This window comes from Pleurodeles waltl, chromosome 3_1 (genome assembly GCF_031143425.1).
Source record: "Pleurodeles waltl isolate 20211129_DDA chromosome 3_1, aPleWal1.hap1.20221129, whole genome shotgun sequence".
Classification (NCBI taxonomy): Eukaryota; Metazoa; Chordata; class Amphibia; order Caudata; family Salamandridae; genus Pleurodeles; species Pleurodeles waltl.
The window spans coordinates 962,309,910-962,336,714 of record NC_090440.1 but is presented as its reverse complement, the minus strand read 5'-3'; the positions used below and the strand labels follow the sequence as shown (position 1 = coordinate 962,336,714).

At 43.6% G+C, this 26,805-nt stretch overlaps 1 protein-coding gene across 5 annotated transcripts in view; it reads right to left on the bottom strand.

Moving 5' to 3' along the window:
* CNKSR1 (connector enhancer of kinase suppressor of Ras 1) overlaps nucleotides 1–26,805 on the bottom strand; it is a 262,699-nt gene that overhangs the window by 91,897 nt on the left and 143,997 nt on the right. For all 5 annotated transcript variants that reach the window (XM_069224001.1, XM_069224003.1, XM_069224004.1 and 2 more), the window contains 4 exons: nucleotides 24,018–24,190; nucleotides 12,654–12,727; nucleotides 9,477–9,548; nucleotides 9,295–9,368 (listed from right to left, as the gene is read on the bottom strand). In XM_069224001.1, the coding sequence (XP_069080102.1) occupies nucleotides 9,295–9,368; nucleotides 9,477–9,548; nucleotides 12,654–12,727; nucleotides 24,018–24,190 (393 nt within the window). The remainder of the gene's footprint in view (nucleotides 1–9,294; nucleotides 9,369–9,476; nucleotides 9,549–12,653; nucleotides 12,728–24,017; nucleotides 24,191–26,805) is intronic.

Genomic DNA, 26,805 nt, shown 5'->3' with positions numbered 1-26,805 from the left:
CTGCTCTTTCATCTGCTCTTGAGACCATTAATCCTTTACTCCATTACCGGCAAGACTGTTTACGTATTTAGTGATTTTCTACTGTCCACTTGTCCTAGGGCATCTATGAAGTCAATGAATGTCTGATTCCACCTGGCGCCACTATTCTGTTTCTTGGCGGTGTTGAATGGTGGTGGTTTCAGACACACACACACAGTTGCATCATACTTCGCACCTTTTTCTACTGCCGCTGACAGTACATGCTGTTGGGGTGGTAACTGCTGCTCACTGGTGGTAATTGCAACTTTTGCAAACACAGCTTGAGCTTTGGTCACCCTGTCAGAGAAAAGGTCGTAAATCATCACCCTCTTTCTTGGCAGTAAGTAACGGTTCTGTTTCTCACACTTGATCACTGTTTCACTTAACTTTCTGCATTGTATCTACATGTCATTGTCTTTAGCGTTTTGCTTGAATCAACAATGGCTAGGTGTTATGGCGTCCCATGATTCTGGTGGTTCTTTTGAGCGTTCTCTTCCGGAGGGCCTTTCACTCTTTGAGAGCCATATGAAGGCTGGAGAGGCGCTTCGATTTCACATGTGCCAACTCTGACCAACTTTTGAGTGAGGTGAGTGCACATGGCACACACGAGCAATCTGTTGGGTTGCTGTGTGCACTAAAGTAGAGCAGCTTTGTTTCCTAGGGGAACGTATCCCCTTAGTCATCACCAGTTGTAGCGTCAGCCCGAGAGCATGCAAAGACCACACCACAAACGGAGCTCTTGATTAGATGTCTTTATTCATCTGCATACAATCACACACTAAATCAATGATTACATCATAGCTGCTACTTAACCCACCTTAACACCTCCCAGCAGGTTGCACAATCTCCTCACTAAGTCCACCAAGAACTGCAAGGATCCTAGCACACCTAGCATCCCGGCACTACACAGGGATAGATGGGAATGATCCTGGAGTCAGCTTTGAGGACCCAGAAGCCGGAACCACAAAACTTTCAGGAAATGGGGGAGCTGAAAGGAAAGCAGAATCTCCCTGAGCTGGCTTATACCTTCTAGCAATAGATCTAGAAACCTTGGTGGAGGTGACTGGCTTCTCCTAAATCACCAAAACTAATTCAGTGAGGGACTTGTTGAATAGAAGAAGAGGCTCCAGTTCATGGGCAGAGGAACGCAGGACCTCCATCAGAATGATAAACAACATCTGAAGATAGTAGTTGTAATTGTTAGTCCAACATATCCGCAGATTTTCTGACCACTGCACGGTAGGAGGTTACTTCCAGAGGAGAAATGCATGTAGGAGATAGGAACTCACAACTTGGAAAAGTGTCCAGCCACTTGCATCTTTCAGATCTTCAAATTCTGTGTATAGGATTGGCATGCCATAATCAACATCCTTACCACCATCTTGATAGTCCAGAGGATCAGTCTTTGTCAAAGAAAAAACGTCCATCTTCCAAAAGCCTCTGCGCCTCTCTTCTTAACCTATAAGGCATCATATGAAAGCCCTCTAACTGAGGCCTCCATACAGGCAGGGACAAAGGCTGTTTGTCAAGCGATGTCATTGGTTGCAAAGCCAGTGGAGTTCCTTGCAGCGATGATTGTGTCTATTGCCGCGCTGGAGAGGTGATGGGCTTTAAGGTTGAAGGAGTCTGGCTAGGAGCGAAGAGGGGAGGTGACATTATCCTCCACACTGATCCCATACCTGCTTGAGTCAGGAGTGGATGCACCCAAGAGACCTGTGCAATTGAGCAGGAAAGAGTAAATGGTGCCAACATTCCTGCAACGGTGTAGGTTAGAGGACCCAATGGGGCCAACCAGCACACCAGCATGGATCATGGCCTGATTAAACATATTGATCAAGGCATTCAGAAAGGCTAATTGTTCGATTTCCAGAGCTGGGAAGTTGGGGGTATTGAACTAAGGCTGTTATAGCACCAAGCAAATGAAGGAAGTCATCGCAACTTTCCCCAGAAAAGGTCTCTTCCTTCCAAACGTCTATCCATTCATCCTTTTGTCCACCTGTTGATAGCCACTTCACCTGTACATCCTGTCATCTATTCAGTTTTTCATCCATCATTCGTCTATTACCATTCCATTCATCCATCTTCAAACCTACCCATCAAACATATTCATCCATCCTTTCAATCAGTCATCCATAGTTTCACTCATCGACCCCTTGCATCCTTCATTCATCTATCTGTCCATTTTTTTCAATCATCTATTCTTTTCCTCATCCACCCACCCTTTTACTCATCCATCCAACGATCCTCCTTTTCACTCATCAATCCGTCCTTCCACTCAGCCATCCATCCACTCATCCACCCATCTACCCATTCACTTATTCATCTTTTCACTCACCTCATCCAGCTACCATCTACCTATTTCAGTCATCCATCCATCCATCCTTTCACTCAGAAAGGACATCACAACAAGACCTGCACAATTGCAGTAACAAAAGGAAAAGAAATCATTGAAAAACGACCCCTCTTTTTCTGAGGAGAGATAACTCTGCAACGCGTTCATGGCACGGAAAAAGCGACATGTCCGCACGCACATTGGGGCCCTTTAAGGCTCCAGTGACTTCACGCAGTGCAGCTTGAGGAAACAACGTGGAGGCAGCGCCCCCTACCGGCATGGGAGAGATATAAAACATTTCCAGCTCCAGAGTGGCGTCTGGGATATTCAAATGTGAGGAATCTGAAGGTAGAAGTATCCACTGAAAATATTTGTATTGCCTTGCCCAAGATTTGTCATTTTGGTCATGTTTCATCCATTAAATTCTTGTTCTTTTTACCAAATTGCTATGGAAACTTTATTGGATAGCTTTTTTACTTTAATGTTGCTGAAATGCTTTACTCACATTCCTCTGAAGAAAGACGTGTTATTTTGCATCCTCATTACCAGGGGCAATCCAAGTTTATTTACTGAAACTATTTAACTAACAAGACACTATATTATTACTTGGGTTGAACCCTCATCTTGAAATTTCAAATGTCTCTTAAAGGTGGGAAAAATGAACATCTTCTATGAAATTCAGAACACCTAATGGGGGTGAATGACAAAGATACATATAGCCGTTTCATATGACAAATACAATAGGTGGAGGGGGAAATTGACTCTAAATTGGACCAGACATCTCTCCTGATGAAACTGAATTTGTAACTCTAGCCAGAGAACTGGAATTGACATGACAAGAGTGAAGAAGCAGTCAGAAATGACCGGCGAACAGGTAAAAGCATCCATAAGGAATCCAAGATTAGAATGCTATCGCGAAATAGAGCATGGAAGAGATGTTTTACTAATTATTGTATTTATTTTCATAACTGTATATAGAAATTCTGTAGTTTAACACCTGTGGTGGGGGATCGGCGGTACTGAGGGTCGGAGACGAACGTAGGGTGTAAAAGTAAGGGTTTATTAAATAGTGAATGTTGATATAATATCTAGCAGTGAAAGATGGTGGCCCGCTCGGTTAATTTCCTCTTCTTCTTCTCTTGTCTCTGTCCTGCGTTCCCCAGGTCTTCTGATGGTAGCAGTTCTTGGGACCTCCCAGGTGGGGCCAGAAACACAAAATACAGCAGGAAACAAAGGTAAGTCTTTTGGTATTTCTGGGATGTTTATGTGCAGTCATGCAAGGGAGGGGGGGATTTGTGGAAGAAAGGGGTAGGTGTGGTTAAAGATAGCCCAGTAGTGAGGTTGTGCAGGGCAGAAAAAACTAGTGATAAACAATTCCTTGCTAGTGCTGGTCCAGTAGAGGTTTCTTTCTGTAGGTATTTTCCCCTCTGGGTCTGCTCTCAGACATGCTCTCTTTCCTCCCTCCCCTCCTTTCCTTCTCCTCCTCCCCCTCTCGTTTTCTCTCTCATACGGTTTTTACCCTGTCCTGGCAACAAGGACCGTACCTTAGTAAGCCACACCCTCCGGGGTCGTGGCGGCAAGTGCTCGTCTCGGGGGTTCGATTTCCCCCTCCTTTGCGTCTCTCCAGAGCTTGCCGGTCTTCCCTCTCTGTTGCGGCGTCTCCAGGGCTTGCCGGTCTTCCCCCTCTGTTCGCGGCGTCTCCCTCGCGTCTTCCTTCTCCGGCGTCTTGAAGGAGGATTCCTCTCCCCCTCTTCCCGAGTCCGTCGTTCCTTTCAGTGCGGAGCTCCGGAAATCGGCCTCGCGCGCGTCATGCGGCGTTTCCATGGGAATGCAAGAGTTCTTCTGGTGAACCGCGCGTGAGACGCCAGGCCGCGGCAGTGGTAGGCGTGGTCGAGGAGACCCGTCTACACTCCCCATCCCATGATCGGGACTGGTAGAGGACCGAAGAGTCGGGGAACCGAGATACATAGTCAGCAGGGCCCTGTTGGGAGCCAGGAATGTGGTGGACCTGAAAGGTAAAAGGTTGGAGCTCCAGAAACCATCGTAACACCCTGGAATTCGTGTCTTTATGGGAGGCCAACCAGGTCAATGGGGCATGATCAGTATAGAGGATGAAAGGACGTCCCAGGAGATAATACCTCAAACTTTCCACAGCCCACTTAATCGCCAGGCATTCCTTCTCTATAGCGGGGTAGTGACATTCTCTAGGAAGCAGTTTCCTGCTGATAAAGACAACAGGATGTTCATATTGATCACTATCGGGTTGCGTGAGAACCGCCCCTAAACCGACGTTGGAGGCGTCCGTGTACAAGTGGAAGGACTTGGAAAAGTCTGGACATTTAAGGACGGGTTCGGTTGTGAGGGACCGTTTCAAAAGCTCAAAGCTGCGTAATTGTGCCTTGTTGAATAAGGGTAGTTTAGAGGGATACTGTTTTTTTAAGAGATCGGTGAGAGGGGAGGCAATCGTAGAGTACTGGGGAATGAACCTCCGATAGTACCCCACTAAACCTAAGAAGGACCGTAGCTCCTTCTTTGTTTTGGGCACTGGTACCGTCATAATGGCCTCGACTTTATCTTTTTGTGGTCGTAGAGTCCCGTTACCAATAAGGTAACCGAGATCAGCGATTTGGGTATTCCCTAAAATAATTTTTTTTGGGTTGGCGCTAAGGCCAGCTTTTTGTAAGGTGAGGAACACAGTTCCTAGATGGTGAAGGTGTTCAGACCAAGAGTCACTAAAAATCACAATATCATCTAGGTAAGCTGCCGCATATGTTTGGAACGATTTTAAAAGCCGGTCCATTAGGCGTTGGAAGGTGGCGGGCGCCCCGTGGAGACCGAAGGGAAGGACAGTAAACTGGTACAGGCCTGACTGGGTTGCAAAGACAGTGTTTTCCTTGTCTGTCGTGGCAAGGGGAATTTGCCAGTACCCCTTTGTTAAGTCTAGAGTCGACATGTAGCGGGCCCTCCCTAATTTCTCTAACACATCGTCTACTCGAGGAATAGGATATGTGTCAAAGAGGGACAGGTCATTTAACTTACGGAAATCGATACAAAACCGGACCGACCCATCTGGTTTAGGAACCAAAACCACCGGGGAGCATCACAGGCTTGTGGAGGGTTCGATAACCTTTAAGGCTAGCATTTTCTTTACTTCTTCTTCAATAAGGTGTTTTCGGGCTTCCGGAATTCTGTAGGGTCGTAGGCGGATGGTTTTGCCTTCTGGGGTTCTGATACAGTGTTGGATTAACGTGGTTCTCCCTGGTTTCCCAGAGAACAATAGGGAATGTTGTTGTAACAGGGCGTCTAGTTGTTTTTTCTCTGACTCAGTAAGGGACTCATTTATACATGGTCTTTCCCATATTTCTTCGGTCTCGGGGGGGTATAGGTCCATCTCTTCCCCAGGGGTTGGGGTAATTAAGAAGCTGGAAGCAGAAACATTGTTGTTATCTTCCGCTGCTTCCCAATTTTTTAGTAAATTGACATGGTATATCTGTGTCCTTTTTCGGTGTTGATTAAGTTCAATAAGATATGTGACAGGGGAGACTGCTTTTATTACTCGGCAGGGTCCTTGCCATTTAGCTAATAATTTGTTATCGGAAGTAGGTCACATTATCAGGACCTGATCATTCGGATCAAAGGACCGTAACTTAGTCCCCTGATCGTAATAAGCTTTTTGTTTAGTCTGTGCTTTTTCAAGGTGTTTCCGGACATCCTCCCAGACCGTGTGTAGGTGATTTTTTAATTTGTTGACATAGTCTAACAACGGTTTTTCTTCCTCATTCTCTTCTTCCCACCTTTCTGCTGCTATATCAAGCAAATTACGGGGCTGCCTCCCGAAAACTAACTCGAAAGGACTGTGTCCTGTGGAGGACTGTTCATGAGTCCGGATGGCATAGAGAACCAGAGGGAGTTTCTGATCCCAGTCTCTTCCGGAGTCTTCCACTGTTTTCCTCAGCAGGTTTTTAATAGTGCGAGTATAGCATTCTACTAGCCCATCAGTTTGAGGATGGTATACAGAGGTTTTTATCTGGGTGATCCCTAGTATTTTGCAAATTTGTTTCATGAGGGAGGACATGAATGGAGTACCTTGGTCTGTCAGGATCTCCTGGGGAAATCCGACTCTGGAGAAGAAGTTTATCATGGCTTGTGCCAAAACCTTAGTGGTCATGCTGGATAAAGGGATCGCCTCAGGGTATCTAGTAGCGTAATCTACCAAAACAAGTATATAGGTGTGGGCCTTGGAGGAGGGTAATAAGGGCCCTACCAGATTCATACCTACGCGACTGAAGGGGATCTCAATGATGGGCAAGGGCTGTAAATGGGCCTTCCTCAGGGCTCCGGGTTCTATTAATTGGCATCTTGGGCACTGTGTACAATATTTTCTAATGTGAGCATATACCCCTGGCCAATAGAATCTTCTTAACAAGTATTCCTCAGTGTTTTCTCGACCGTAATGTCCACCCCCGGCTGATTATGGGCCAAAAAGAGGACTTGCTGTCGATAGGGTTCTGGTACCACTAGTTGTCTCTTTTCTCCTTGGGCAGATGAAGTGATTCTATACAACAGGTTCTTATGGACTAGAAAATAAGGACCCACCTCTTCTGCGGGCTCCATTTTGGCGTTTTTCCACGCATGAGATAGAAAAGGGTCCTCACGTTGGCTAGCTCTAAAGGAGAGGGTTATTTTGTCGTTGTTGGCTATTATTTTCTCAGGCAACGATTCGGTCCTTGAAGTCTGGTATTTGTGCTTCTCCTGTCTTTTCTCCCTCCTTGACAGTTTAGTGTGAACTGGGGAACTCTCAATGTGACTGTTGGAAAAGGGTGCTTCCGCCCAACAATCAGAAGATGGCCCCTGATTTTTTACTTTTTCCCAAAGAGCATTGAAGTGGATGTAATCTGTACCAATGACACAGTCTTCAACTAGTCTGTCCATAATTCCTACCGGGAGGAAATCATGAAATTCCCCCCATTCTATCCTAATCAAGGCTAGTGGATAATTCTCCTTGTCCCCATGAATGCAACAGATGGTAACCCACTGACTCGTGGTCGGTTCAGTGGGGTTTACAAGGTTGCTATGGACTACGGACTGGCTACAGCCCGAATCAATTAGAGCTTCGACTGCAGTTCCATTTATTTTGATGACGCCCTCTTCCAGTGCAGAGTACCCGGCCACGGGTGACTCCTATTTCCATAGGTTCCACCCTGTCACCTTTTCTGGGACACACTCTTGCAATGTGTCCCCATTCCCCACAGCTAAAACATTGTGGCTGCTGCATGGGGTTTGTTTCTCCAGGTCTGAACGTTCCTGGCTCTTCCAGTGCTCGTCGAGGTGGATATTTAAAAACACCCACGGGAGGTTTGACACTATTCCGGGGACCTAAGGCCTTAACGTCCGTAGATCTGTGATACGCACAGGCGAGGTCTATGGCCAATTCCGTGTCTATCTTGGGGTGTTGTCTTATCCAGTTCCTAGTACTGCCTGGGAGGGAATCTAGACATTGTTCAAGGATAACTGCTTTAATGACATCCTCTCGGTCGGTTCCTAATGGACCCAACCATTTTAGACCCAAGTCTTTTACTCTGAAATAGAATGTGCGGGGGTCCTCACTCTGTCCCCATTTTACTTTTCGGAATTTCATCCTATAGTATTCAGTATCGTGACCCACTCTTTCCAAAATACTACTCTTAATATCTTTGTAGGGTGTGGTGCCCCCTGGATTTGCGGCCTGGTATGCAGTCTGAAGGATACCTGTCAGGAGTGGGGCAACATATTGTCCCCAGCGTTCTTCCGCCCATTGGGCTGAGGAGGCCACCCGTTCAAAATTTGTGAAGAAGGAATCAGGGTCCTCTCCTTCTTGAAATTTTTGTAGGACTGAGCTCGGGACATTAGGGTGTACCTTACTTGCAGCGATGGTGTCTGTTAATTTCTGGATTGCAGTCTCATGCACCAGCTGATTGTTCGCCATAATGGTGGCTTGACTTTTTAAGGCATTTTGAAGAGCCTCCCAGTCCTCTTTTGCTTCCCTTTGCTGTGCCTCCCATACCAATTGGAGGTGTCGTTGGCCTTCTGCCAACTGTTTGATCATATCCTCCAGCGTAGGTTTCACCCCCATCCTGTGTACCTCGTTGCACCACCTGGGCTAATTCAATCCCACTTCTGACAACACCGTAATGTGTGTTTGAATTTTTTGGGCATTTCTGATGAAGGTTTAATAATACAAATGAAACTTGTCAAGCTAGAGTCATAGAATCACTTTTGAAGGGACAACAAAGAATATATAAAACAAACTCTGAATTAATTTATTTAATAAAAATGATGAGATATTTCCAGTGAGTGCAAATTTTGTGATCTGAAAGCAGGAGAAATCAAATTTTTGTAAAACATTAATTTCATGTCCCAGTATATGTATGGAGCCGCGGAATACCTTGAGGAGCATTAATTATAATGAGTGGGGGGTGCAGTGATTTCTGTGTAATCCTGACGAGTAGGTGTTAGCCAGGAAGGGCGTTGGTATAGAGTGAGCTGTGCATTCTCTAGTCCTTTCGATCACAGGAAAGTGCTTATTTCAGATCCTAGTATTTCTTTAGCTGTTCTCGTATATCCCCTGTGCTTCCACACATTCCTCAAATGTACTAAGCATAAGTTACAGTCACTTATATTTCAAGTGTGTCAAGGGATCAAATGCCTTACTGCACCACCACACACCTAAGCACAGTCCAAACATCATGGTTGCATCATGCCCTTAGAGTTCATCACCTTTCTCACAGCACTGGTCCCATGTTGCAAGCATTGGTCACATGCCCCCAACAGTTGCCCCGTATTCTGTATATAACTTTCCACGTCTGCCAATTTCCTTCTTTGCTTTGAAGCTGCCCCTTGTGCTTCACATAAGACCCGTAGGTCACTTATAGTTGACCATACAGTCATCAGAGCAGTGTTCTCACCTTCCTCCTTGGGGTGCAGTGCCTTTGATTGTGTAGTGTATTTTGTGACAGAGGTGATGAGACGAGTCACCCACCTACAAAACAGTAATGCACAATGAGACACCATTTAGGCAGTCAACTCCAATCACATGCTACATGAGAATACAATCAGCAGCTAGAAAAAGACAACTCAGGTTACTCACATACTCATTTCAGCAAGGCTATCAGCTGCAAACACAAATGGTTTGTACTTTTCATGGCTGAGCTGGAACTCACTGAAAAACAGCGACAATGATTCAGAGACCCACAATTTTACCCAACAAACCTCCACTTTACACCTAAATCCAATCAATTATTTTAAACTGCTCAAACTAAAGAAACCAACTTCCCTGAAACAGTCCCAGAATGGAGTGCAAACATCTACAACAAGCATTTGCAATGCAATAGGTCTCGCATTTTCTTGAGTTATTGGCATTGTAAATTGATAACTGGACTTTTGTTGCCACATAAATTGGTAAACTCTGCCTCATAATTTCGTGTTTTCTTGCCATATAATTGCAGTGGTCCAGCATTTAACTAAAGCACTTTCATTTACCTTCTTCCTCCTCAATCTTAAAACATATAAAATCATATAAACCTTTATCAGAAATAAACTTCTGGCATTAGAGCGTAATGCTCAAAACACCATAACAAAAATATAATTTAGAAAGGATTGGAGGGTGAAAGGAAAGAGTGAGTTGGGAGTAAAGATGGAGAGGACAAGTGGCGTAGTAATGGTGTCACGGGCCCTTCAGGTTGAAAGGAAAATGGTTGACTGCAATTTCGTCAGGAAAATACAGCAGTAATTAGAGTTGAGTGAGGTCTGTAGGTCTCTGGGTCCTGGTGCCACTGCACCTGTTGCTCCATTGATAACTAGACCTCAAGAGAGAAAGCGGACGGGCAGCAAAAGAGAAGCTAAAGGAATACAATAGACAAAAAGAAGAAAGAGAAGGGGTCACAAAGAAAGGAAAAAAAGGGAAAGAACAAGAAAATGAAAACACAACTAAGAAGAAATAGAGCAAATGTGTGAAATAAAAGAAAACAGGGAAGGAAGCTAGCAAACGAAAGAAAGAGGAAAAAATAATTAAAGAAGTGTGAAAATAAAGAGAAAAATAAACATTGGAGTAGAGTCATGGTGAGAGAAACAAGCAGCGAAAAAAACAGGGCATGTATGTACTGACACATTTCCCACAGACACAGAATGGGAAAACCACTGACACTTCGGTCCTGACAAGTAACATGTGGCTTCCACATACAGATGGGAAAAAGAGGGATTTATAGTAAAACGTGACTTGACAGATAAAGATAAGAAAAACAAGAAAAGAAATAACCAGGTTTTTGGGAGTTTAAAAGAGGAGGTAGCAAAAGGAAGAGGGAAATACTGAAAGTACTGGAACAGCAGTGTATTGACTGTAAGAACTGAGGCGCTCTGGCGGACAGCGTGCGTGGGGTTCCTGGCACAGGCACGGCTGAGGGCTTGGGGTGTGTGAACTGCGGTGCACTTATGGAGCTGTGCCCAAGGTTCCAGTACTGGAGCAGCAGAGTGTACTGACTGCAAGAACTGAGGTGCTCTGGCAGACAGTGAGTGTGTAGTTCCTGGCACTGGCATGGCTGTGGGATTGGAGTGTGTGACTTGCGTTGCACTGATGGAGCTGCGCCCAATGTCCCAGTACTGGAGCAGCAGAGTGTACTGACTGCAAGAACTGAGGTGCTCTGGCAGACAGCGTGTGTGGGGTTCCTGGCACAGCTGAGGGCTTGGAGTGTGTGAACTGTGGTGCACTGATGGGAGCTGCGCCTGAAGTCCCAGTACTGCAGCATCAGAGTGTATTGACCGCAAGAACGGAGGTGCTCTGGTAAGACTGTATGTGTGTGTGGTTCCAAGCACTGGCACGGCTGAGGGCTTGAAGTGTGTGAACTGAGGTGCACTGATAGAGCTGCAACTGGAATACCAGTATGGAACACCAATGGGCACTGTCTCTAATAATTGTGGAGCCCTGGTAGAACTGGGTGCCTGGCTATAAGCAGTTACAAGTGATGCTCTGCCCTTGCTCTCAGCACACAGGCAGGCATACTTGGTAAGGAAAATTCAAGCCAAGGAAGGGCGGGAGCCAGGCAGCTGAGAGATTGTGCAGGGAGCCCACAAAGACCAAATGTGACCAAGATAACAGCCTGATTTATAGGCTTGTTTATAGGCTAGTTTACATTTAAACTCAGAGGAAGGATGCTCTGCAAATAAATGAAAAGGGAAGCTTCCCTTGACAGGAGCAGGAAACAAAGTTAAAAAAAAGTCCCCTACAGACCAGATAAATACGACAAAGAATAATTATACAGTAGTTGGTCCCTGCTCCCACACAGAAGGAGGGACAAAGAGGCATGACTGACCACTTGCAAGCAGGGAGTTTTAAATAACACTGAAACTAACAGATGGAATAGCTGGTAGCCCACAGAAGAAGTATACTTAAAGGTATACAAGAGGCCATTCGCTTACGCTTGACCTAATATGGGGGGCAATAGGTCTATCTCAACAAGTAGCCCAAGGCTTTAGGACCCACCTCAAACATTTCAACCTCAAAGATACAAAGTTCATCAAAAAAGCCTTCAATAGAAGACAATGCGACCACTTCAAACTCGGGGACACAGAATGTATGAAAACACATTTGCTCAAAACACATGACCAACATCAAACCTCCCTCTTCAAAGATACAGCAAACAATTTTAACACCTAAGACCAGTGACTTAAGATAAGCCACAAATAACTTATATGAAAACCAAATGATGCACCTAAAATATCTCCAAAAATGGAAACAGGGTGTACCCAACAACTTTTGCTCACAGACATGGGGTCCATCCCAAAAATCACTGCTCAATGGAGCAGGGGCTTGGGGAGAACAAAATGCTTGTTAAGAAATTAACTAGTCACACACTTAATAGGAAGTGAGTGCTACAACAGATGTGCCTATAAGTTATCAAAGACTTCGAAGTTGTGCCTTGGTAAAATATTATGTCGATCATATACATGGATTTAGCAGAATGTGATCACATTGCTCCAAACATGTAACCACATCCCTATTTGAAGCAGAAAGCAACCCTGGGATTGCAGGGGAGGAACACAACAGCCATCCACAGACTTAACAGAAACGTACATTGACTAGAGGTGTGCAAAACTGTATATTTTTTGCACAATTGGACGAAAGGGAACAAAAGTTTAATTAAATTAAGCTGTTAAATGAAATGCAGTTGCAAGTATCCTGTTCCAGACTGTGATATGGGTATCGATTTAGCTTCCGGCTTTGCAGTAAATGACGAAATTACACTAAGAGAAATAATGATATGGTACTCACTACTTCTTCTTGGGTTCCCGTGCGCTCTCTAGGTAGTATGTAGACACATTGATGAAGCCAACTGCCTTCTCATCCTAGAGGCAGATGAACACTGTTAGAAACTCCTTCTTTGACACTATTAATATTTTGAAGATATGTCTCAAAAACCATGGCAGCACAATTAGTGAAACATTTTAAAAGTCGGAAATCTATTTACAATATTGAACCTAGCACACTTCATTCATTACTGACAGAAAACAAAACCATTGTTTGATCCCCCTAGTCTTATCACCGACCTCTGTAACCTTACCATACTCCACTAACCTTTCTGCACATATGACGTCTAAACACAGATCTTGCCAAAACGTTTAAAAAAAAAAGAAAAAAAAAAAAAAGGAAGTGTTTCAGCTGAATTCCACAAGTCATTAACTTTATGATTTCGCGTAATGTGATTACCCAACCAACCAACCAAAATGGAGTTGCTGAGTTCTAGTGACCATGTGGAGTTATGGACTACGAATCTCTGGTAAGAATAAATGTAATTTTTTTTATTTATTTTTTTAAGTTCAAGATATTTTTGTATCGTGACATTACTTTCTTCAATGCTGCTAATGAATATTGTGATAATCTCCTGATCTATTCGCCTCAAATCCCTAGGACTGCTGTTTTCTCTTCCGGTACAACACAACATGCTGCCTGCATTTCAGCAATGGCCTTTATCGCTTTCTATTCAGCAGAGTTTACACTGTAGGTATTCAGCACCAAATATATATCAGATTCTCTTTCAACTTTAAGGCAATTTAGTGTGGTGAACTTATACTTAACATTTGGGAAACAGTTTGCGGATATCAAAGAGGACTTTAGTGGGCTGGAGTTATCTTAAGAAGAGCATGTCTGCTGTGGTTGGGTTGGTATTAGTTTGCTGGCTTTTACTGGATGTAGAGTCAATTATTTATTTAGTCCTGTCAGCTGAAGCGTTAGAGAACGCCTTCTTTTGTTAATATGAATGATCGAGGTTTGGGACTGATGTGTTTAAGATGAGATATTATTGATATTCTAAATCTGCGTTAGCATTCATAATAGTGTGACCTGTGTGTGGAATACAAGACGGCTTAATAAAATACTGCTGTCTACGATGCTTGATGAAATGAGTTTACATGCTCACCCCCTAAATTGTATCTTTAAGTCCATATTGTGTAGCATACAAGTAAAGGCTTTGCATACTGCACAACAATTTCTATACCTTGGACTCCAACAAAATAATTAACAGAATATGCACACTGCATTACATCATGCATCATAAGATCTACATATGGCAAATGTTTGGTAGTGACTTATGTCAACTGATAAAGTAGAGACCAGAGTTCAGTCGCTCCACAATATAGAAATTGACCCCACTCTCTCTCCAGCCAATTGACCAATGCCTCATGTTCTGCATAGAAAGGAAAGTGGAAAAGGTTTTGCTGTTTTTCAATAGCTTTGGCTCCAGTTTTTTTTTTATTAATAACCAGCAGAAATGGTAGACCTTTCTCATAAGTACTGGAAGCTGCTCTGTTCTTGAAAAAAACCGAAAGGGGCAGTCAGCGAAGGCAACACATTTTTAGGGCTGTCTACTTAATGTACCCATCTTGCAGCAGAAAACAATGGGTCCCAGAGTCTTCTCAATGTGATGTTTTGGTCAGATTCTGAATGTTGCAAAATGTATGGAGTCGCTGTAAAACAGTAACTTCTCCTCAATCTCCATCTGGATGGAGAAGGAGGCAGAGGACCCATCACCACCACGGAAGTTGTTTCATGGTCTCCTGGAACACCGAGTAGGCAGAAGATAAAGTACATGAGTTCACAGAACTTGCTCACCATCCAGAGCAGTGCCAGCTATTGCTGTACAACTCCACATTATCCCTCTGCTGCTGTGGCTTAAACCTCTTGTCGCAGGTACTCCAGAAACAAATGGCCACCCCAGCACCAGTGATGCCAAGCTGGCTCGCTTCACTACCATCTCTGTACTTGGATATAGTTCTTGGTCCTCACACTGAGCCAAGCCTCAAGTTTGTGACTGGAATCACTACCTCACAACATGCACTAGGTAGACAAGTCCTACTACACAGTGCAATATCGTAGTCAGGGAGAAGCTATGTGATGATAGTAGACCTTCAGTTCTCACCGAGGAAGCAAGAGGAGGAATCTGGCATAGAAGCGTTGTACCCGCTTGGAGGAGGTAACTGCGAAGAGATTGTGTATTCATTATTACAGAAAGAACATTTAATATAGTTACAATTTTAGCTAATAACTGGGTTATTTTTGTTAAAAGGCTGAACACCACAGTAGGTTCCCCCACTTTTTGCCCCCATGTGGACTGTCTGAAAGTGCCTTGGAACCTCTTAACAAGGCCCCAGTGCCATTGTTCTCTCCCTAAATGTGATGTGTGAACTAGTATCCCCAATTGGCAAAGACTTTAACACCCATACCATGGGTACCACTGCTGGGGCCTTTTAAGGTGGCCTCACTTTCCTACTTTTTACTTTCTTTCCATTCTGTTGGGGCCCAAGTCTGCTAACCTTAGGGACACAACTTCCGGGGTACTTGGGATGGGCAGCACCTTGGGTGACCGCCCCTTTTGGGTTCAGACCAACTTCCGGGGGGTCACTGCCTAGGATGCAATCAAGGGGGAGGTCTGGACTGAGTACCACCCTGTACCAGCTAAGGATATCCCCTCCTTCTATGGTCACTAAGGTCATAGTTCTGGTTTGACTCCCCTGGGACTACCCTTACCTTTCTTACCTCACCTGGCAAGTTCTGGTCTGGGGACACTAACCTGTCAACCACTATGGCATGACTGGCACAAGTGTCTCTCAGGATAGTGGTTGGGATCTCATTCACCTGAATAGAGTGGAAGTGCTTACTAACCATGTTCATGGATCATCAGCTTACCACCTGGACCCTTCTCCCAGTTGAGAGCTATGAGGATCTACTCATCTGAGGGACCTCCTCAAAGGCCAGACTAGCTAGCCGAGTGATAACTTTCCTTTTGGGACAGGCTGCATCCCCTCTATGGTGTCCTGTCTGTTGACAGTCAAAGAACAGCTTTTTATTTAAGAGTTTTTTTTTTAGCCTTTGGTCCCCTTCACTCTGCTTGCCAGAGGTGGGGTTGGTCTGTTTCTCCTCCTTTTTAGGGTTCTGGGGCTCTGACAGCGTCTCTGTGGTAGGCTTACCACCTCCCTCCTTTCCCTTTGGTGGGTCTATCCCCTGACCCCCTTTTTCTCGGGATTATCCACCAGGGTTTTCTTAGGTGCTCTTGTCCTAACCCATTCATCAGCCAACTCTCTAAAGCGAGAAAATTCTGAGTCTACTAGATACTGGTGTAGTGTGTCTCAGGAGCAGTTGCTTAAAATGTGCTCTTTCATAATTAAATTATATAGCCCATCATAATTGTCCACATTCATGCCTTTTATCCAGCCTTTTAGTGCCTTAACTGAGTAGTCTACAAAGTCCACCCATTTCTGGCTTTGCCATTTGTGGGTGTCCTTCAGCATTTACTCTTCTGTGGTGAGTCCAAACCCTTCTATTAGAGTTTCCTTCATATGCTTGTAGGACTCAGCCACATCCTCATTTAGGGTCATAGGTCTACCTCCAAACTTGTCTGAGAATATCTCCCACAAGAGGGAGCCCCAGTGCCGGTGACCTATCCTCCTCATTTTGTAGGCCCTCTCAAATGCGGCAAACAGTTTGTCAATACCATCACCATCACTAAACTTGTACGCAATCCCTTTCAGGATCTTACAGTCAAAAGATTCCTCTTCATTCCTACTTGAGTTGCTGGCATCATTATATTTGAGCTTCAAAGCCACCTTGACCTTTTTTTGTTCAATGGTTAGTCTCCTTCCCTCAAGCTCAATCTTTCTCACCTCTAGTGGGAGTAGGTCCAGCTCTTCCTCAACGCTTGCTACCACCTTACCAATGAGGGGGGGGGGTCTACTAGAGTGCCTCCTGTCACTTCCCACTGGTGAAGGTGGGATAGGGAAAGGATGGAGTTATGGACTTCACCTTGTTCCCATCATCTTCAATTTGGGCTTGGGCATCATCTTCACCTTCTCTAAGGTCTTCCTCTGTGGAACGGCCCTTTCTCTCTAGTATTTCTTTTTCGTAGGAGCTAAGGACTTTTTCAAGTTCCTTTTTTTTAGCTGTAGCTCTGTAGCTAATGCCCCTTGCTTTGCAGAAGACCCTCAGATCACTGATCGCCAGGCTAGGATGTCTGACAAGTCAAAATTCTTACCAGCCTCCATTGTGCACTGTCTTTTACTTGAAAGTTGGGACCTTATTAAAATTACTTTTTTTTTTTTTAAATGTCTGCCTTACTTTCTAGAACTTTTGAAACACTTTTGTAATGGGAGTCGACACAGGGCCCTAACAATTCCAATAAAAAAAAAAAAATAGTTAAAAAAAAAAAAATCTGAAAAATTACTTTGAGACTAATGACAATCGAGGGTCTCTCGTATACTAAAAATGCCTATGAGGAAATGATAATGCAAAACACAAGTTCAGGATCCACCACTGTAACACCAATGTAGGAAAGTAGAGTATTCTGCAGTGATGCATGCTAGGCTTCACTATGTTACATACTCACAATACCCTAGGATTCACAATAATAAATCCCTAACTCACTCCTGGAAGTGACGCAAAAAGCAGTCAGTCTTTACTACTGGAACATGCGTTCAGCACTTCCGAGTACCAACATGGACGATAAGTAATTGACATCACTCAAGCGAAATCGGACACAAATGTATAAAAATAGTGCACATTTTTATATTAACTTATACCCCAAATTGAAGTAAATTAGAGTAATTTTAAAGTGAAAATTAAATCAGTACTTTACAAACTGTCAAAATCTTCCATTGTTCCCATGTCCATATTGCCCCTAAATCTACGATTTAAGGGCCAACCATGACACTAGAACCTCAGATCTGCTCTTTGCTGTAACCAAGGACAAAGAAGAAACCTGTGTTAGCACCATCAGGACTCCACAAAGAAAAAAAGTGTGAAACTGTGCACCAGTGGCTGCCACCTTGCACCTGCAGAACTACAACTTATTCCAGACCAAAGAACAGTTCAAAAAGAATGGTGAACCCCTCTGCAACCATAATTAATCACTGGAACTCCCTTGGGCTAGAGGCACAAGTCCTCTGTAGCCTACAGGTAGAAACCGCACTCCTGGAACCATAAAAGTACTGGTCATCAAACCCGCCGAGGAATCACACAAACGTAGATGTTCAGGTGCCTTCTGGGAAACATTGTCCTGACCTCCGGACAGTTTCAGTCAACTACCACCTTCCCACAGACTCTGGGACATCAAAGTATCCAAGTGCTGTGTTTGCCACTGCCAAGGTTTGTTGGGGGCAAGTCCAGCTACTAATCCCTTTGCTTAACCCTGCAACATGAGGAAACACCCCTGCAACTTTAACCACCCACCTCAGTGGCTCTATTGTCGAGTGTTTGCATCCACTTCCTCTCCAGCACCATACCATTGGTAAAACCAGCAGCTCCCGTTCAGCACCAAGAACAGCCAAGCACAACTTTGCACCCAAGACGCCCAAGTTAGGTAGAGTTGTTATGTCTGGTGAATCCTGGCCCAGGGGCACCTAGTGAGCTCCCCAGCACACGATCTGCAAGTGACACAAGTGTGAGATTTCAGCACCAAGAGCTCCCGCTTTCAGCACCATGGACAGTCCAGACACCTCTGCACCCGGGCCCCATGAGGCATGTAAAATTAGTCTAACTGCTGAATCTTAGTCCTGGGACCTTCATCGCCTGAACTCACCCTGCAAGTGACAGAGTATCACTAGTGATTTTTCCAGTTGACCGCAATGGTAAATTTTGACAGATTGTAAAGAACTGATTTAGTTTTCACTCTAAAATTCATAACTCTGATTATATGTATCTGATTTACTTCGTTTTGGTGTCTAAATAAGGTAAAAACCTTATCTGTTTTCATAAATTGGTGTCAAATTTCTCTCAGGTTGTGTCAATTACTTATCATCCATGTTGGTACTTTGAAATGCTTAACACATGTTCCTCTGGTAAAGCCTGACTGCTCTTTGCCACACTACCAGGACTGAGCTAAGGATTTATTAATGTGAATCCAAGGCCCTTCTTTGGAGTATTGTGAAAGTATTACATAGTGGAGCCTTTTCAGTATCACTGCATAATAACCCACTTGCCTACACATGGTGTCTTTGTTAATGTCCTGGAGGCCCCTTCCAAGGTAGGACTCTTGAATGCCTGTGAATATTGGTTTGTGGTATTTTTTTTAACACTAATTTATATTCTGTTTTATCAAAGTAAATTTGCTATGTTAGATAGAGGATTTCACATTTGAGTTATGAGTTTCCCTTCACAATTAGATGATGGTAATGAAGTGAGTAAAATGCTTATGTAAACTGTTGAAAAACAGAAGTGTTAGTCAGACCCTATTCGCATGGGCACATGCCAAAAAGGGGTTACTGGTCCGCCAATTGTGGTGGTTAAAGTGGTATGCCACAGGTGTCCCAGCTCCAGAAACTGGGCCATGTACAAACTTTTCCACACTTCACTCTCACGGCAGCCAAGACAAGCAGTCCAAGATTCCTCAGGGAGGTAATGAGGGAGGCATGACCTCAAAACCCAACCAACAAACACAATAACTCAAGTTCCTAGCCCAGTGCTTGTTTTTTGTAAAAGAAAGCACTTTTAATCATACAGATTTAAATACTACAGAATCCAATTTATGAATGCTCCTGACCAGGATTCTGCCCCACCCATCTGCAAACCACCCCGCCACACTCCCCACCATAATGTTGCAGACAGAATCAGTCACTTCGCGCACGTGTCGGTGCACTGCAGTTTCTCGGTCTGGACTGCAGGCAGAAGCCTGAAGTACTCGCTTGTTGTTACTTACATGTTATATGAGATGTCAGGCACAGCCTGTGTCTTCAGTGTGGCTAATACAACTCTGTCTGCTCTGCCAGATACCAGGCAGATTCAGCAGTTGCAGTCATCTTCGGGGTACGATGCAGGCAGATCCTATGGCAATATAGTTGCAACATTTTCCTGGGCCGAAGCAGATTAATTTAACAGTAAGGCAGTTGCGACCTCCCTCTCGGCCAATGAGTCTTCAGGTGTGTGCTTCTGTCAGTTGCACTTTTTTAAGCTGATCTCTCCCTCAGAAGCCTTGTGGCTTTCTACACCATCAGCAAGGCCAAATCACAACCCACTTTCAGATGACACATGGATGGTGGTACTAGAGTTGTTTTTTGGGGTGCAGTTATCAATGGAAGCCCTCTTGTACCATGTGTCACCTTTTGCCTACTTTCTCAGGCAGCCCGGTTTCTCTAGGTGCTTCCCATGCTAGAAACATGGTGGTCTTCTCGATTGGACAACCTTTATTCCTAGGCCAGGCAATCCCTATCCAACTCTAAGCTTGCAGGCAGGCTGCTAAGGCAGGTTCTCAGATTCCCCAGCAGAAATTGCCAACTTCAGGTGATGTTCCCCATCTCTGAGAGACTGTCACACAGAACCAGTTCTGGTCACTGTTGGGAGCGATCCCTTTCTTGATCTTGAAGAAGCTGGATCTGGAGCAAATTAGGGTGGTTTTAGTCTCACTTTATTACAAATTTTCCAGACAGAGGATTTGGTTCGTCAGTCTCAAACTTCAGAAACCCTTTGGTTTGGTTCTCTTTCAAATATCTTTGTCAGGCAGCTTTTCAGACACAGCTTTGCATAAGGTGATGCTCGTCACAGCAGGCAGCACAAGGGCTGGTTCCGAGCAATAGCACCAATAATAAGGGTAATGTTGTGAATGTTTTCTGTGCAGGGCTGTTATCAGCCTTCTCGAGGGACTAATCAGAGGCAAACATAAGGTCTAGCCTAATCTAGAAACTTCTTCAACCTGTCCAATAAAAGCTACAGATTATGTTTTTCTTATAAGGGTGAAAATACGTAGGTGTAGTGATGGGAAGCAGCTAAATCTAGGTGTACTGGTAAGTAATGTGTTTGACTTGTATTAATTGTCAAACGGTATACTATGAAGCTTCATCATAGGAAGTAGGGAAGGGGCATGTGAATTTCTAGTATCACAGCTGCAAACCGATTGTTACAAGTATCATTTCGCATTTGCTGCCTGGGCTGCTTTATATCGCATGATCTGCACAGACTGAAAAGCAGTACTCTTCTCCCTAAAGTGGGCTTACAGGCAGACGTGGTAGATGTTTGGAGCAAAGTTTCAAGTAGTTAGCCAAACTTGTGATCTTGAGCTGTCCACAGAGTAATATTTGGTGAAAGTGCGACTGGAGAACCATTAATGCATCTAGTCATATTTCAGCAAGCTGAAGTGTGCCTATCAAAGAGACCCCCTTTGATTGACAGCAATGTATTCTACCCTTGGAGTGTAGTGTGTGTATAAACTTTGGCATAGTAAACAAATATACCTGAAAAGCCACCTGGCAAAGCCAGCTTTGGACATTGGTTTCTAAAGTATTTGGGACAGTCAATATAGTACTTAAGAGCTCTCTAAACACTTAACATTTGTAAGACCCTTTCTGCAACTGAGTTGAGGATTAAAAAGTTGTCAAAATCGCTACTCTGACATGGAAAGATGATGTATCATTAAGTGAAGGTGAGTGTGTGTTCTCAGGACAAACCAACACAAGTGTAATGGCTCAAATGGTGGCCCTGTGAGCAGAGTAATAACAATGTCAATTTCCTATGAAGGGACTGGTGGGTTTCTAAGAGGGATCAACCATTTAAGGCATTCCATAATATTCTTGACCTAGGTATTTTGAAGACTGAAACGTGTTCTCTGTTTAGCTCACAGGTAAGTTACTGTGGTTAAACGTATCCTTGTGGGATAGTAAGCTTGTCCAGTGTTTTTTGGGTGATGTCTTGAACGAAGGCCTGCCAGTAAGGGTTGCTTACAAATATTTTTACAAGTAGACAAATATTTAAAATGTGGTCATGCAGAATGCTCTTGTAGTGAATCTTCTGTGTTCCTTAAAAATTTACACGCATTCTTCTGGAACCTCTAAGCTTTAAGGTGCCAAATCATAAGATTTTGTGCTCTGGGAATTGGGTGTTGCAGCTAATCTTGGTGTAGTATGAAGAAGTTCGGGATACAAAGGCAGCTTTTCATGTGGAAATATGTACATTTCCAGAAGCAGCCAGGACCATTTCTGCCACACCAAAGTGGGTGCTAAGACGAAGAGTCCCACTCATGTGGGATGCATTTTTCTTTTAACATACTGGATAAGTGGAAGAAAAGCACATGCAAATATTCCTGAACAATTAATTGACAGACCATTGCCCAGGAATTGAGTATGTGAGTACCTGAAGAAAAGCTTTCACATTTTGTATTATAACACTGGACAAAAAGACCTTTCACTTGGGATTCCGTGAAGTGATACAATTATTGTATCAACCTGGATGTTGAGTTCCTCTTCAGGTGTTTGCTGACGTGCCTGCTGAGCAAGTATGCAAGGTTGCAGTTCACATTTGAGAGGTGTTCCTCCAAGATGAGGACTTGATTGTAAAACAGCCCAATGCCTTATAATCTGTGATAGCTTGGAAACCTTTGGTGAGTTTTGGCTGATAGTACATGTTGGTAATGTTGCCTCCATGAATTAGCACAGTTTTGCTGCAAATCAGTTTGTAAAACACTTGCAGAACACTTACTGAACTGGCATCAGTTTGAGAAGACTGATGCACAGGTCTTGTTGCTGTGGAAAATATTGGTTTTGGATTTTGAGCTAGCCCATATGTGCTCCCCCAACCCCTGTGAAGAGGACGACTGTGTAGATGGTCTCTTGAGGCAAGAGATTGAGAAATGACGAGAATACACCATACCCCTCTAACCCATTAACTCATTCTCGTATGCTTGCTTTTAGATCCGCTTCCTGAGAGGTCAATAGTCATACAATATTTTTGTTTGTTAAGAGTAGTTATTTCAGTTACTAGAACACAAAAGTTTGCTTTTGTGGCACAACGGTCCTGAACCTCTCTAAACAAGATGGCAGTGAATCAATCTAACGAGGAGTCCTGGTGCACTGTCGGTTTTGTAGGAGGCCTCACAAGTCACCTCCAAACTTAAACCTCTACTTTAAAGAAAAAAGCTTTAAACATCCTCATCCATATAGATGAAATAAGTGTGCGAAGCATAAGATCTGCAGCAGCACATGCTGCAAACTCATTTTTTTCCAGACAGGGTGAATCTTGAATTAGGCATATGATTTAGGAGTAGTTTTAATCATAGAAAACTGTGGAAAGACCAAACTATTACTGTCAAAACGAGTGTGTAGAGAGCTGATCTTTTGGGAAAATTAGATTTGTTCTATGAATAAATGGATGGTTAGTTCTTAATACACTGACAAATGTCAAACCCTTATATTTTATCTCTCAGTGAGCGAGATGTGGATGTCCTTGATGAGTCTCAATCTATGGATGTTAACTCACAATCTGATATTTTAATCATTTTACCTATTTCCCTCTTTTGAAACGGTCCCATTTTCACTTCACAGTTATTACTTTTATACTATTTGTCCTCCAAGGTAACCTATGCGGAATCTGCCAAAAAAGTCAAATCTTGAACCCTTTTCTCTACACAGCCAATCAGAGCAAGCTTCAATCCAACGCTCTCTTTTCAGCAACAAAACACAATGTCACCTCCACAACGCACTGCAAACCACACAGCAGGGTTCTCAACTCAGAGAGAACACTAAAAGGTAGGGGATCCCCAAATAAAAGAAAGCCTAAAAAAAATAGAGGAGTAAAATAGAGAACACAAACTAACACTAGTACATGCATCCTTGCCATGTACATAAAAATCTAGATAGTAAATGAAAGTACATGCCTACCTCCTGGTCATGGTTTTCAAAATGTTCTGCAAATAAATATTACCTCAAATATTGCTATTGTGGCCAGTCATCTCATTTATTTAAGGTTTTAATGTAACAGTTTGAAAGGAATCTGACAGTAATGCCATATGCATGCTAGAATAAAGCTGGATAAAGAACAGTATAGAGACTCAGTTAACATACTCAGCTAATCCAAACCAAACAATCACTTTGTCAGTCTCAAATCTTTGGAAAACTCCATACAATAGAAACAGCTCAAGGTGACCCCTTATCAAGAGTGTGTACAATGAATATTTAAGAAGTTCAGAATGAGAACATAAGTTAGCTTTCACAACAAATGCATATGCAGCCACTCAGTCTTTTCTAGGAAAATTCCTGAAATAATCACCAGAAGAAATATTCAACCCACTAACCCTAGGAAGAGTCCTAACATCACAAAACTTAGATTGTAAGATATGTTTTTGGTAGCACATACATGCATGGGCTTCAAAGACAGCTACAGACTCACATGGGGATGGTTGTACCAGTATAAGGAGTTTCCGGTAAGGTGGCACCAGCATCGTTTCCAGCGCTGGGACATGAACCCAGGATTCTCCTTCCTCTTCCAGAGCCACCCGTCACAGTCAGCTTGGCCTAGGTCTTTACATGAAACACGCCGTCGACTCAGCCGCGTTGCAACACCTGCAAGGCAAGAGAAGCGAAGTGGAGTAGACATGCCTCACATGACTGTTCAATTGGCAGGCACTGGTGATGGGAGCAATTAGAAAAGTGGAGGGCCTGTACCCGAATATGGTGACCATAACAGTATAACAACATGGAAACCAGCACAGTGACCCAAAGACAATAAGTACAGATAGATCAGATCTTTGTGCCCAAGGGAGATTCCCAAGAGTGGTCCACAACTTGTGATCAATGGAGCATCAGTGCTGAGGTAAGGAAGTGACAACATAGGATAATCAGCAAAGATGCAGGTCTCAATGACCTGTTGCAAGGAGCACTACTAACATAACTTAAATGAGGGTGAAGTCAGGGACGAACATTTGGGAAATGAAAGGGGCCTGAGATACCATAATGTGGAGAAGGATGGGGGATATCCAAGACAGCTATAATCGGGGACCGACTGTAAGAGGTCAATCAGGGATTCTCATGATGGTGGCTCAATTATTATCATTCTGGGGATTATGGAATTGTCGACATATGGTAAGGGTTCTGTAGCAAGGGGTTACAAATGATAGGGAGGGGAAGGCCAGGTAATTACCTTACATTTAGGACTGAGGGAAGGGAGAGTTTGGATTAAATGTCACATTGAGATCAAGAATTAGGTAACAGCTAGTAGGGACTCTGTATCATGATCAGACAGATTTGCAGCACAAGAAGTAATGTATTTTCAGCAGAGGGAGACATTAAGAAATGGAGACACAGCGGTACAGTAAGCAAGTCCCAGTTTCGTGGATCGAATATGGAGAAATCACAACTATATTGCGGTAAAGGGATGTCAAGGCTTTGTAGAGTGATAGGGGAAGGGATCCAGGCAATCAAGGCATTTAGGGCTCAGAGATAAGAAGAGCAGACAGGTATAGGGTAAGTATGGTGTAAGGACTGTGAAATACGTAATTTATTGAAGAGGGGTCATGGATAGAAGAAAAGTCATTTCCAGATGGTAGGATACTGGAAAAACCATGGTGGAGAGGTAGATTGATGCATTTGTAGATTACAGCGGGCAGGTGTAAGAGATGCCTAGGCAAAGAAGGTAAAGTATTGATTAATTTAGTGACATATACATGTTCTATGTCCCTCAGGAAGCCCTGGTAAAGGGAGTCTGTGAATTTGCAGCATAAGTTAAACCAGCATTTGCTACAGGGTGAACAGGGTTTCACAACACAATTAAACATTAGGAGTACACCTGTTCAATATAAAGGAGGTGTGTACAATTTTCAGTATTTTCTTTAGCTCAGAATATAGTTTAACTGTCCTTACTGAAGTCTATGATGAGCACCTCAACAGCAAACTCAAATTCTTTACCTTTAATGAGATTTCAGCATTTATAGGATAGTACACACCCACCTGTATATGGAACTATGGTACTAATGTGACACAAATCGGGCTTTAAAAAGCAGCAGAAGGGATGTAACGCATTCCCTGTAGCCCTTATAGTGCGTGGGTGTACCCAAACCTTCAAGGGCCCCTCAACCCTTTTTGGGGGGTGGGTGCTGGGAAATTTACCAAAGAATATCTTTGAGCTATGTAAGACTATGGGGCCCCTCTTCATAGTCTGCAGGAGGGGCCCCATACTTTTGCGTTATACCACTGAGCAGTAAAGACATCTAGTACCCACAAATAGCAACATATGAATGTCTTAAAACAAATAAGAGTAAACCATTAGGAAAACTGGAAAATAAAAACAGGAGTATTAAACTACTGCAAAGAAAGAGGTACAGAACGGTGTGTGGATATTTTCCTGGAAACAGGTAAAAAAAAATATGAGGCACTGAACCTGAAAAATAAAGGGTGCCAACTTTATTTTTTCATAAGGACAAATTTCATTTTCATGCCCAATTTTGTTCCATGTTTCCAGTGTGTTTGCAGACACCTGTGCTCCTAGCTCATCTGGCCAGGTTTTCTACGCACTGTGCTTTCTACTTCCAAATTCCAGTGCTAATTTACACTGCTTTATGTAGCTTCTCTCTCTTAAAATGCTCTATAGTCTGTTTTCCTGTCCTTTCTCCTGGATACTTTGCTAATTATCTTCTGCTTACGTTCTATGTTTTTCGAAGTCTTGCTTTCTCACCAAACTGTCAGGCTCAAACATATGGTTTAGCTACTGCAAAAGCGTATGCGTGCTCCCCTTCTCCTCTGTTAAACTTGTTTGGGGGAGAACCCCTGGGGATGCACCCATCTGCTTGCAGTGGTATAGAACCTAATAAACTGAAAGCGGCTGGCAGCAATCCCCACCTCAAAAACTGGATTGCTCCCAGCAGATGTGACAAGCCTGACACACATTCCCATTAAAAGTCAGGGCGGGCACTGCCAACACTGGGTAGCAAACACTTAAGTCACTGAGTATCAACACTATTAAGAACTGCATTTACCATAGTGCTTCAGGAAGACTGGTGCAGGCAGGCCTTGTGCTTCTCTTCCCCACTGATTAAATTTCCTTTGATAACAAAGCCTGGCAATGTACCTGTGTGTTTGGAGTGATACAAAACATGTTGTTCTGCAAGCTATTTGTTAAGCACCCCCAAATTGAGTGCTTCTTGCTGATGTCTGCCAATTAAGAACCATACTCGTGTCTATTA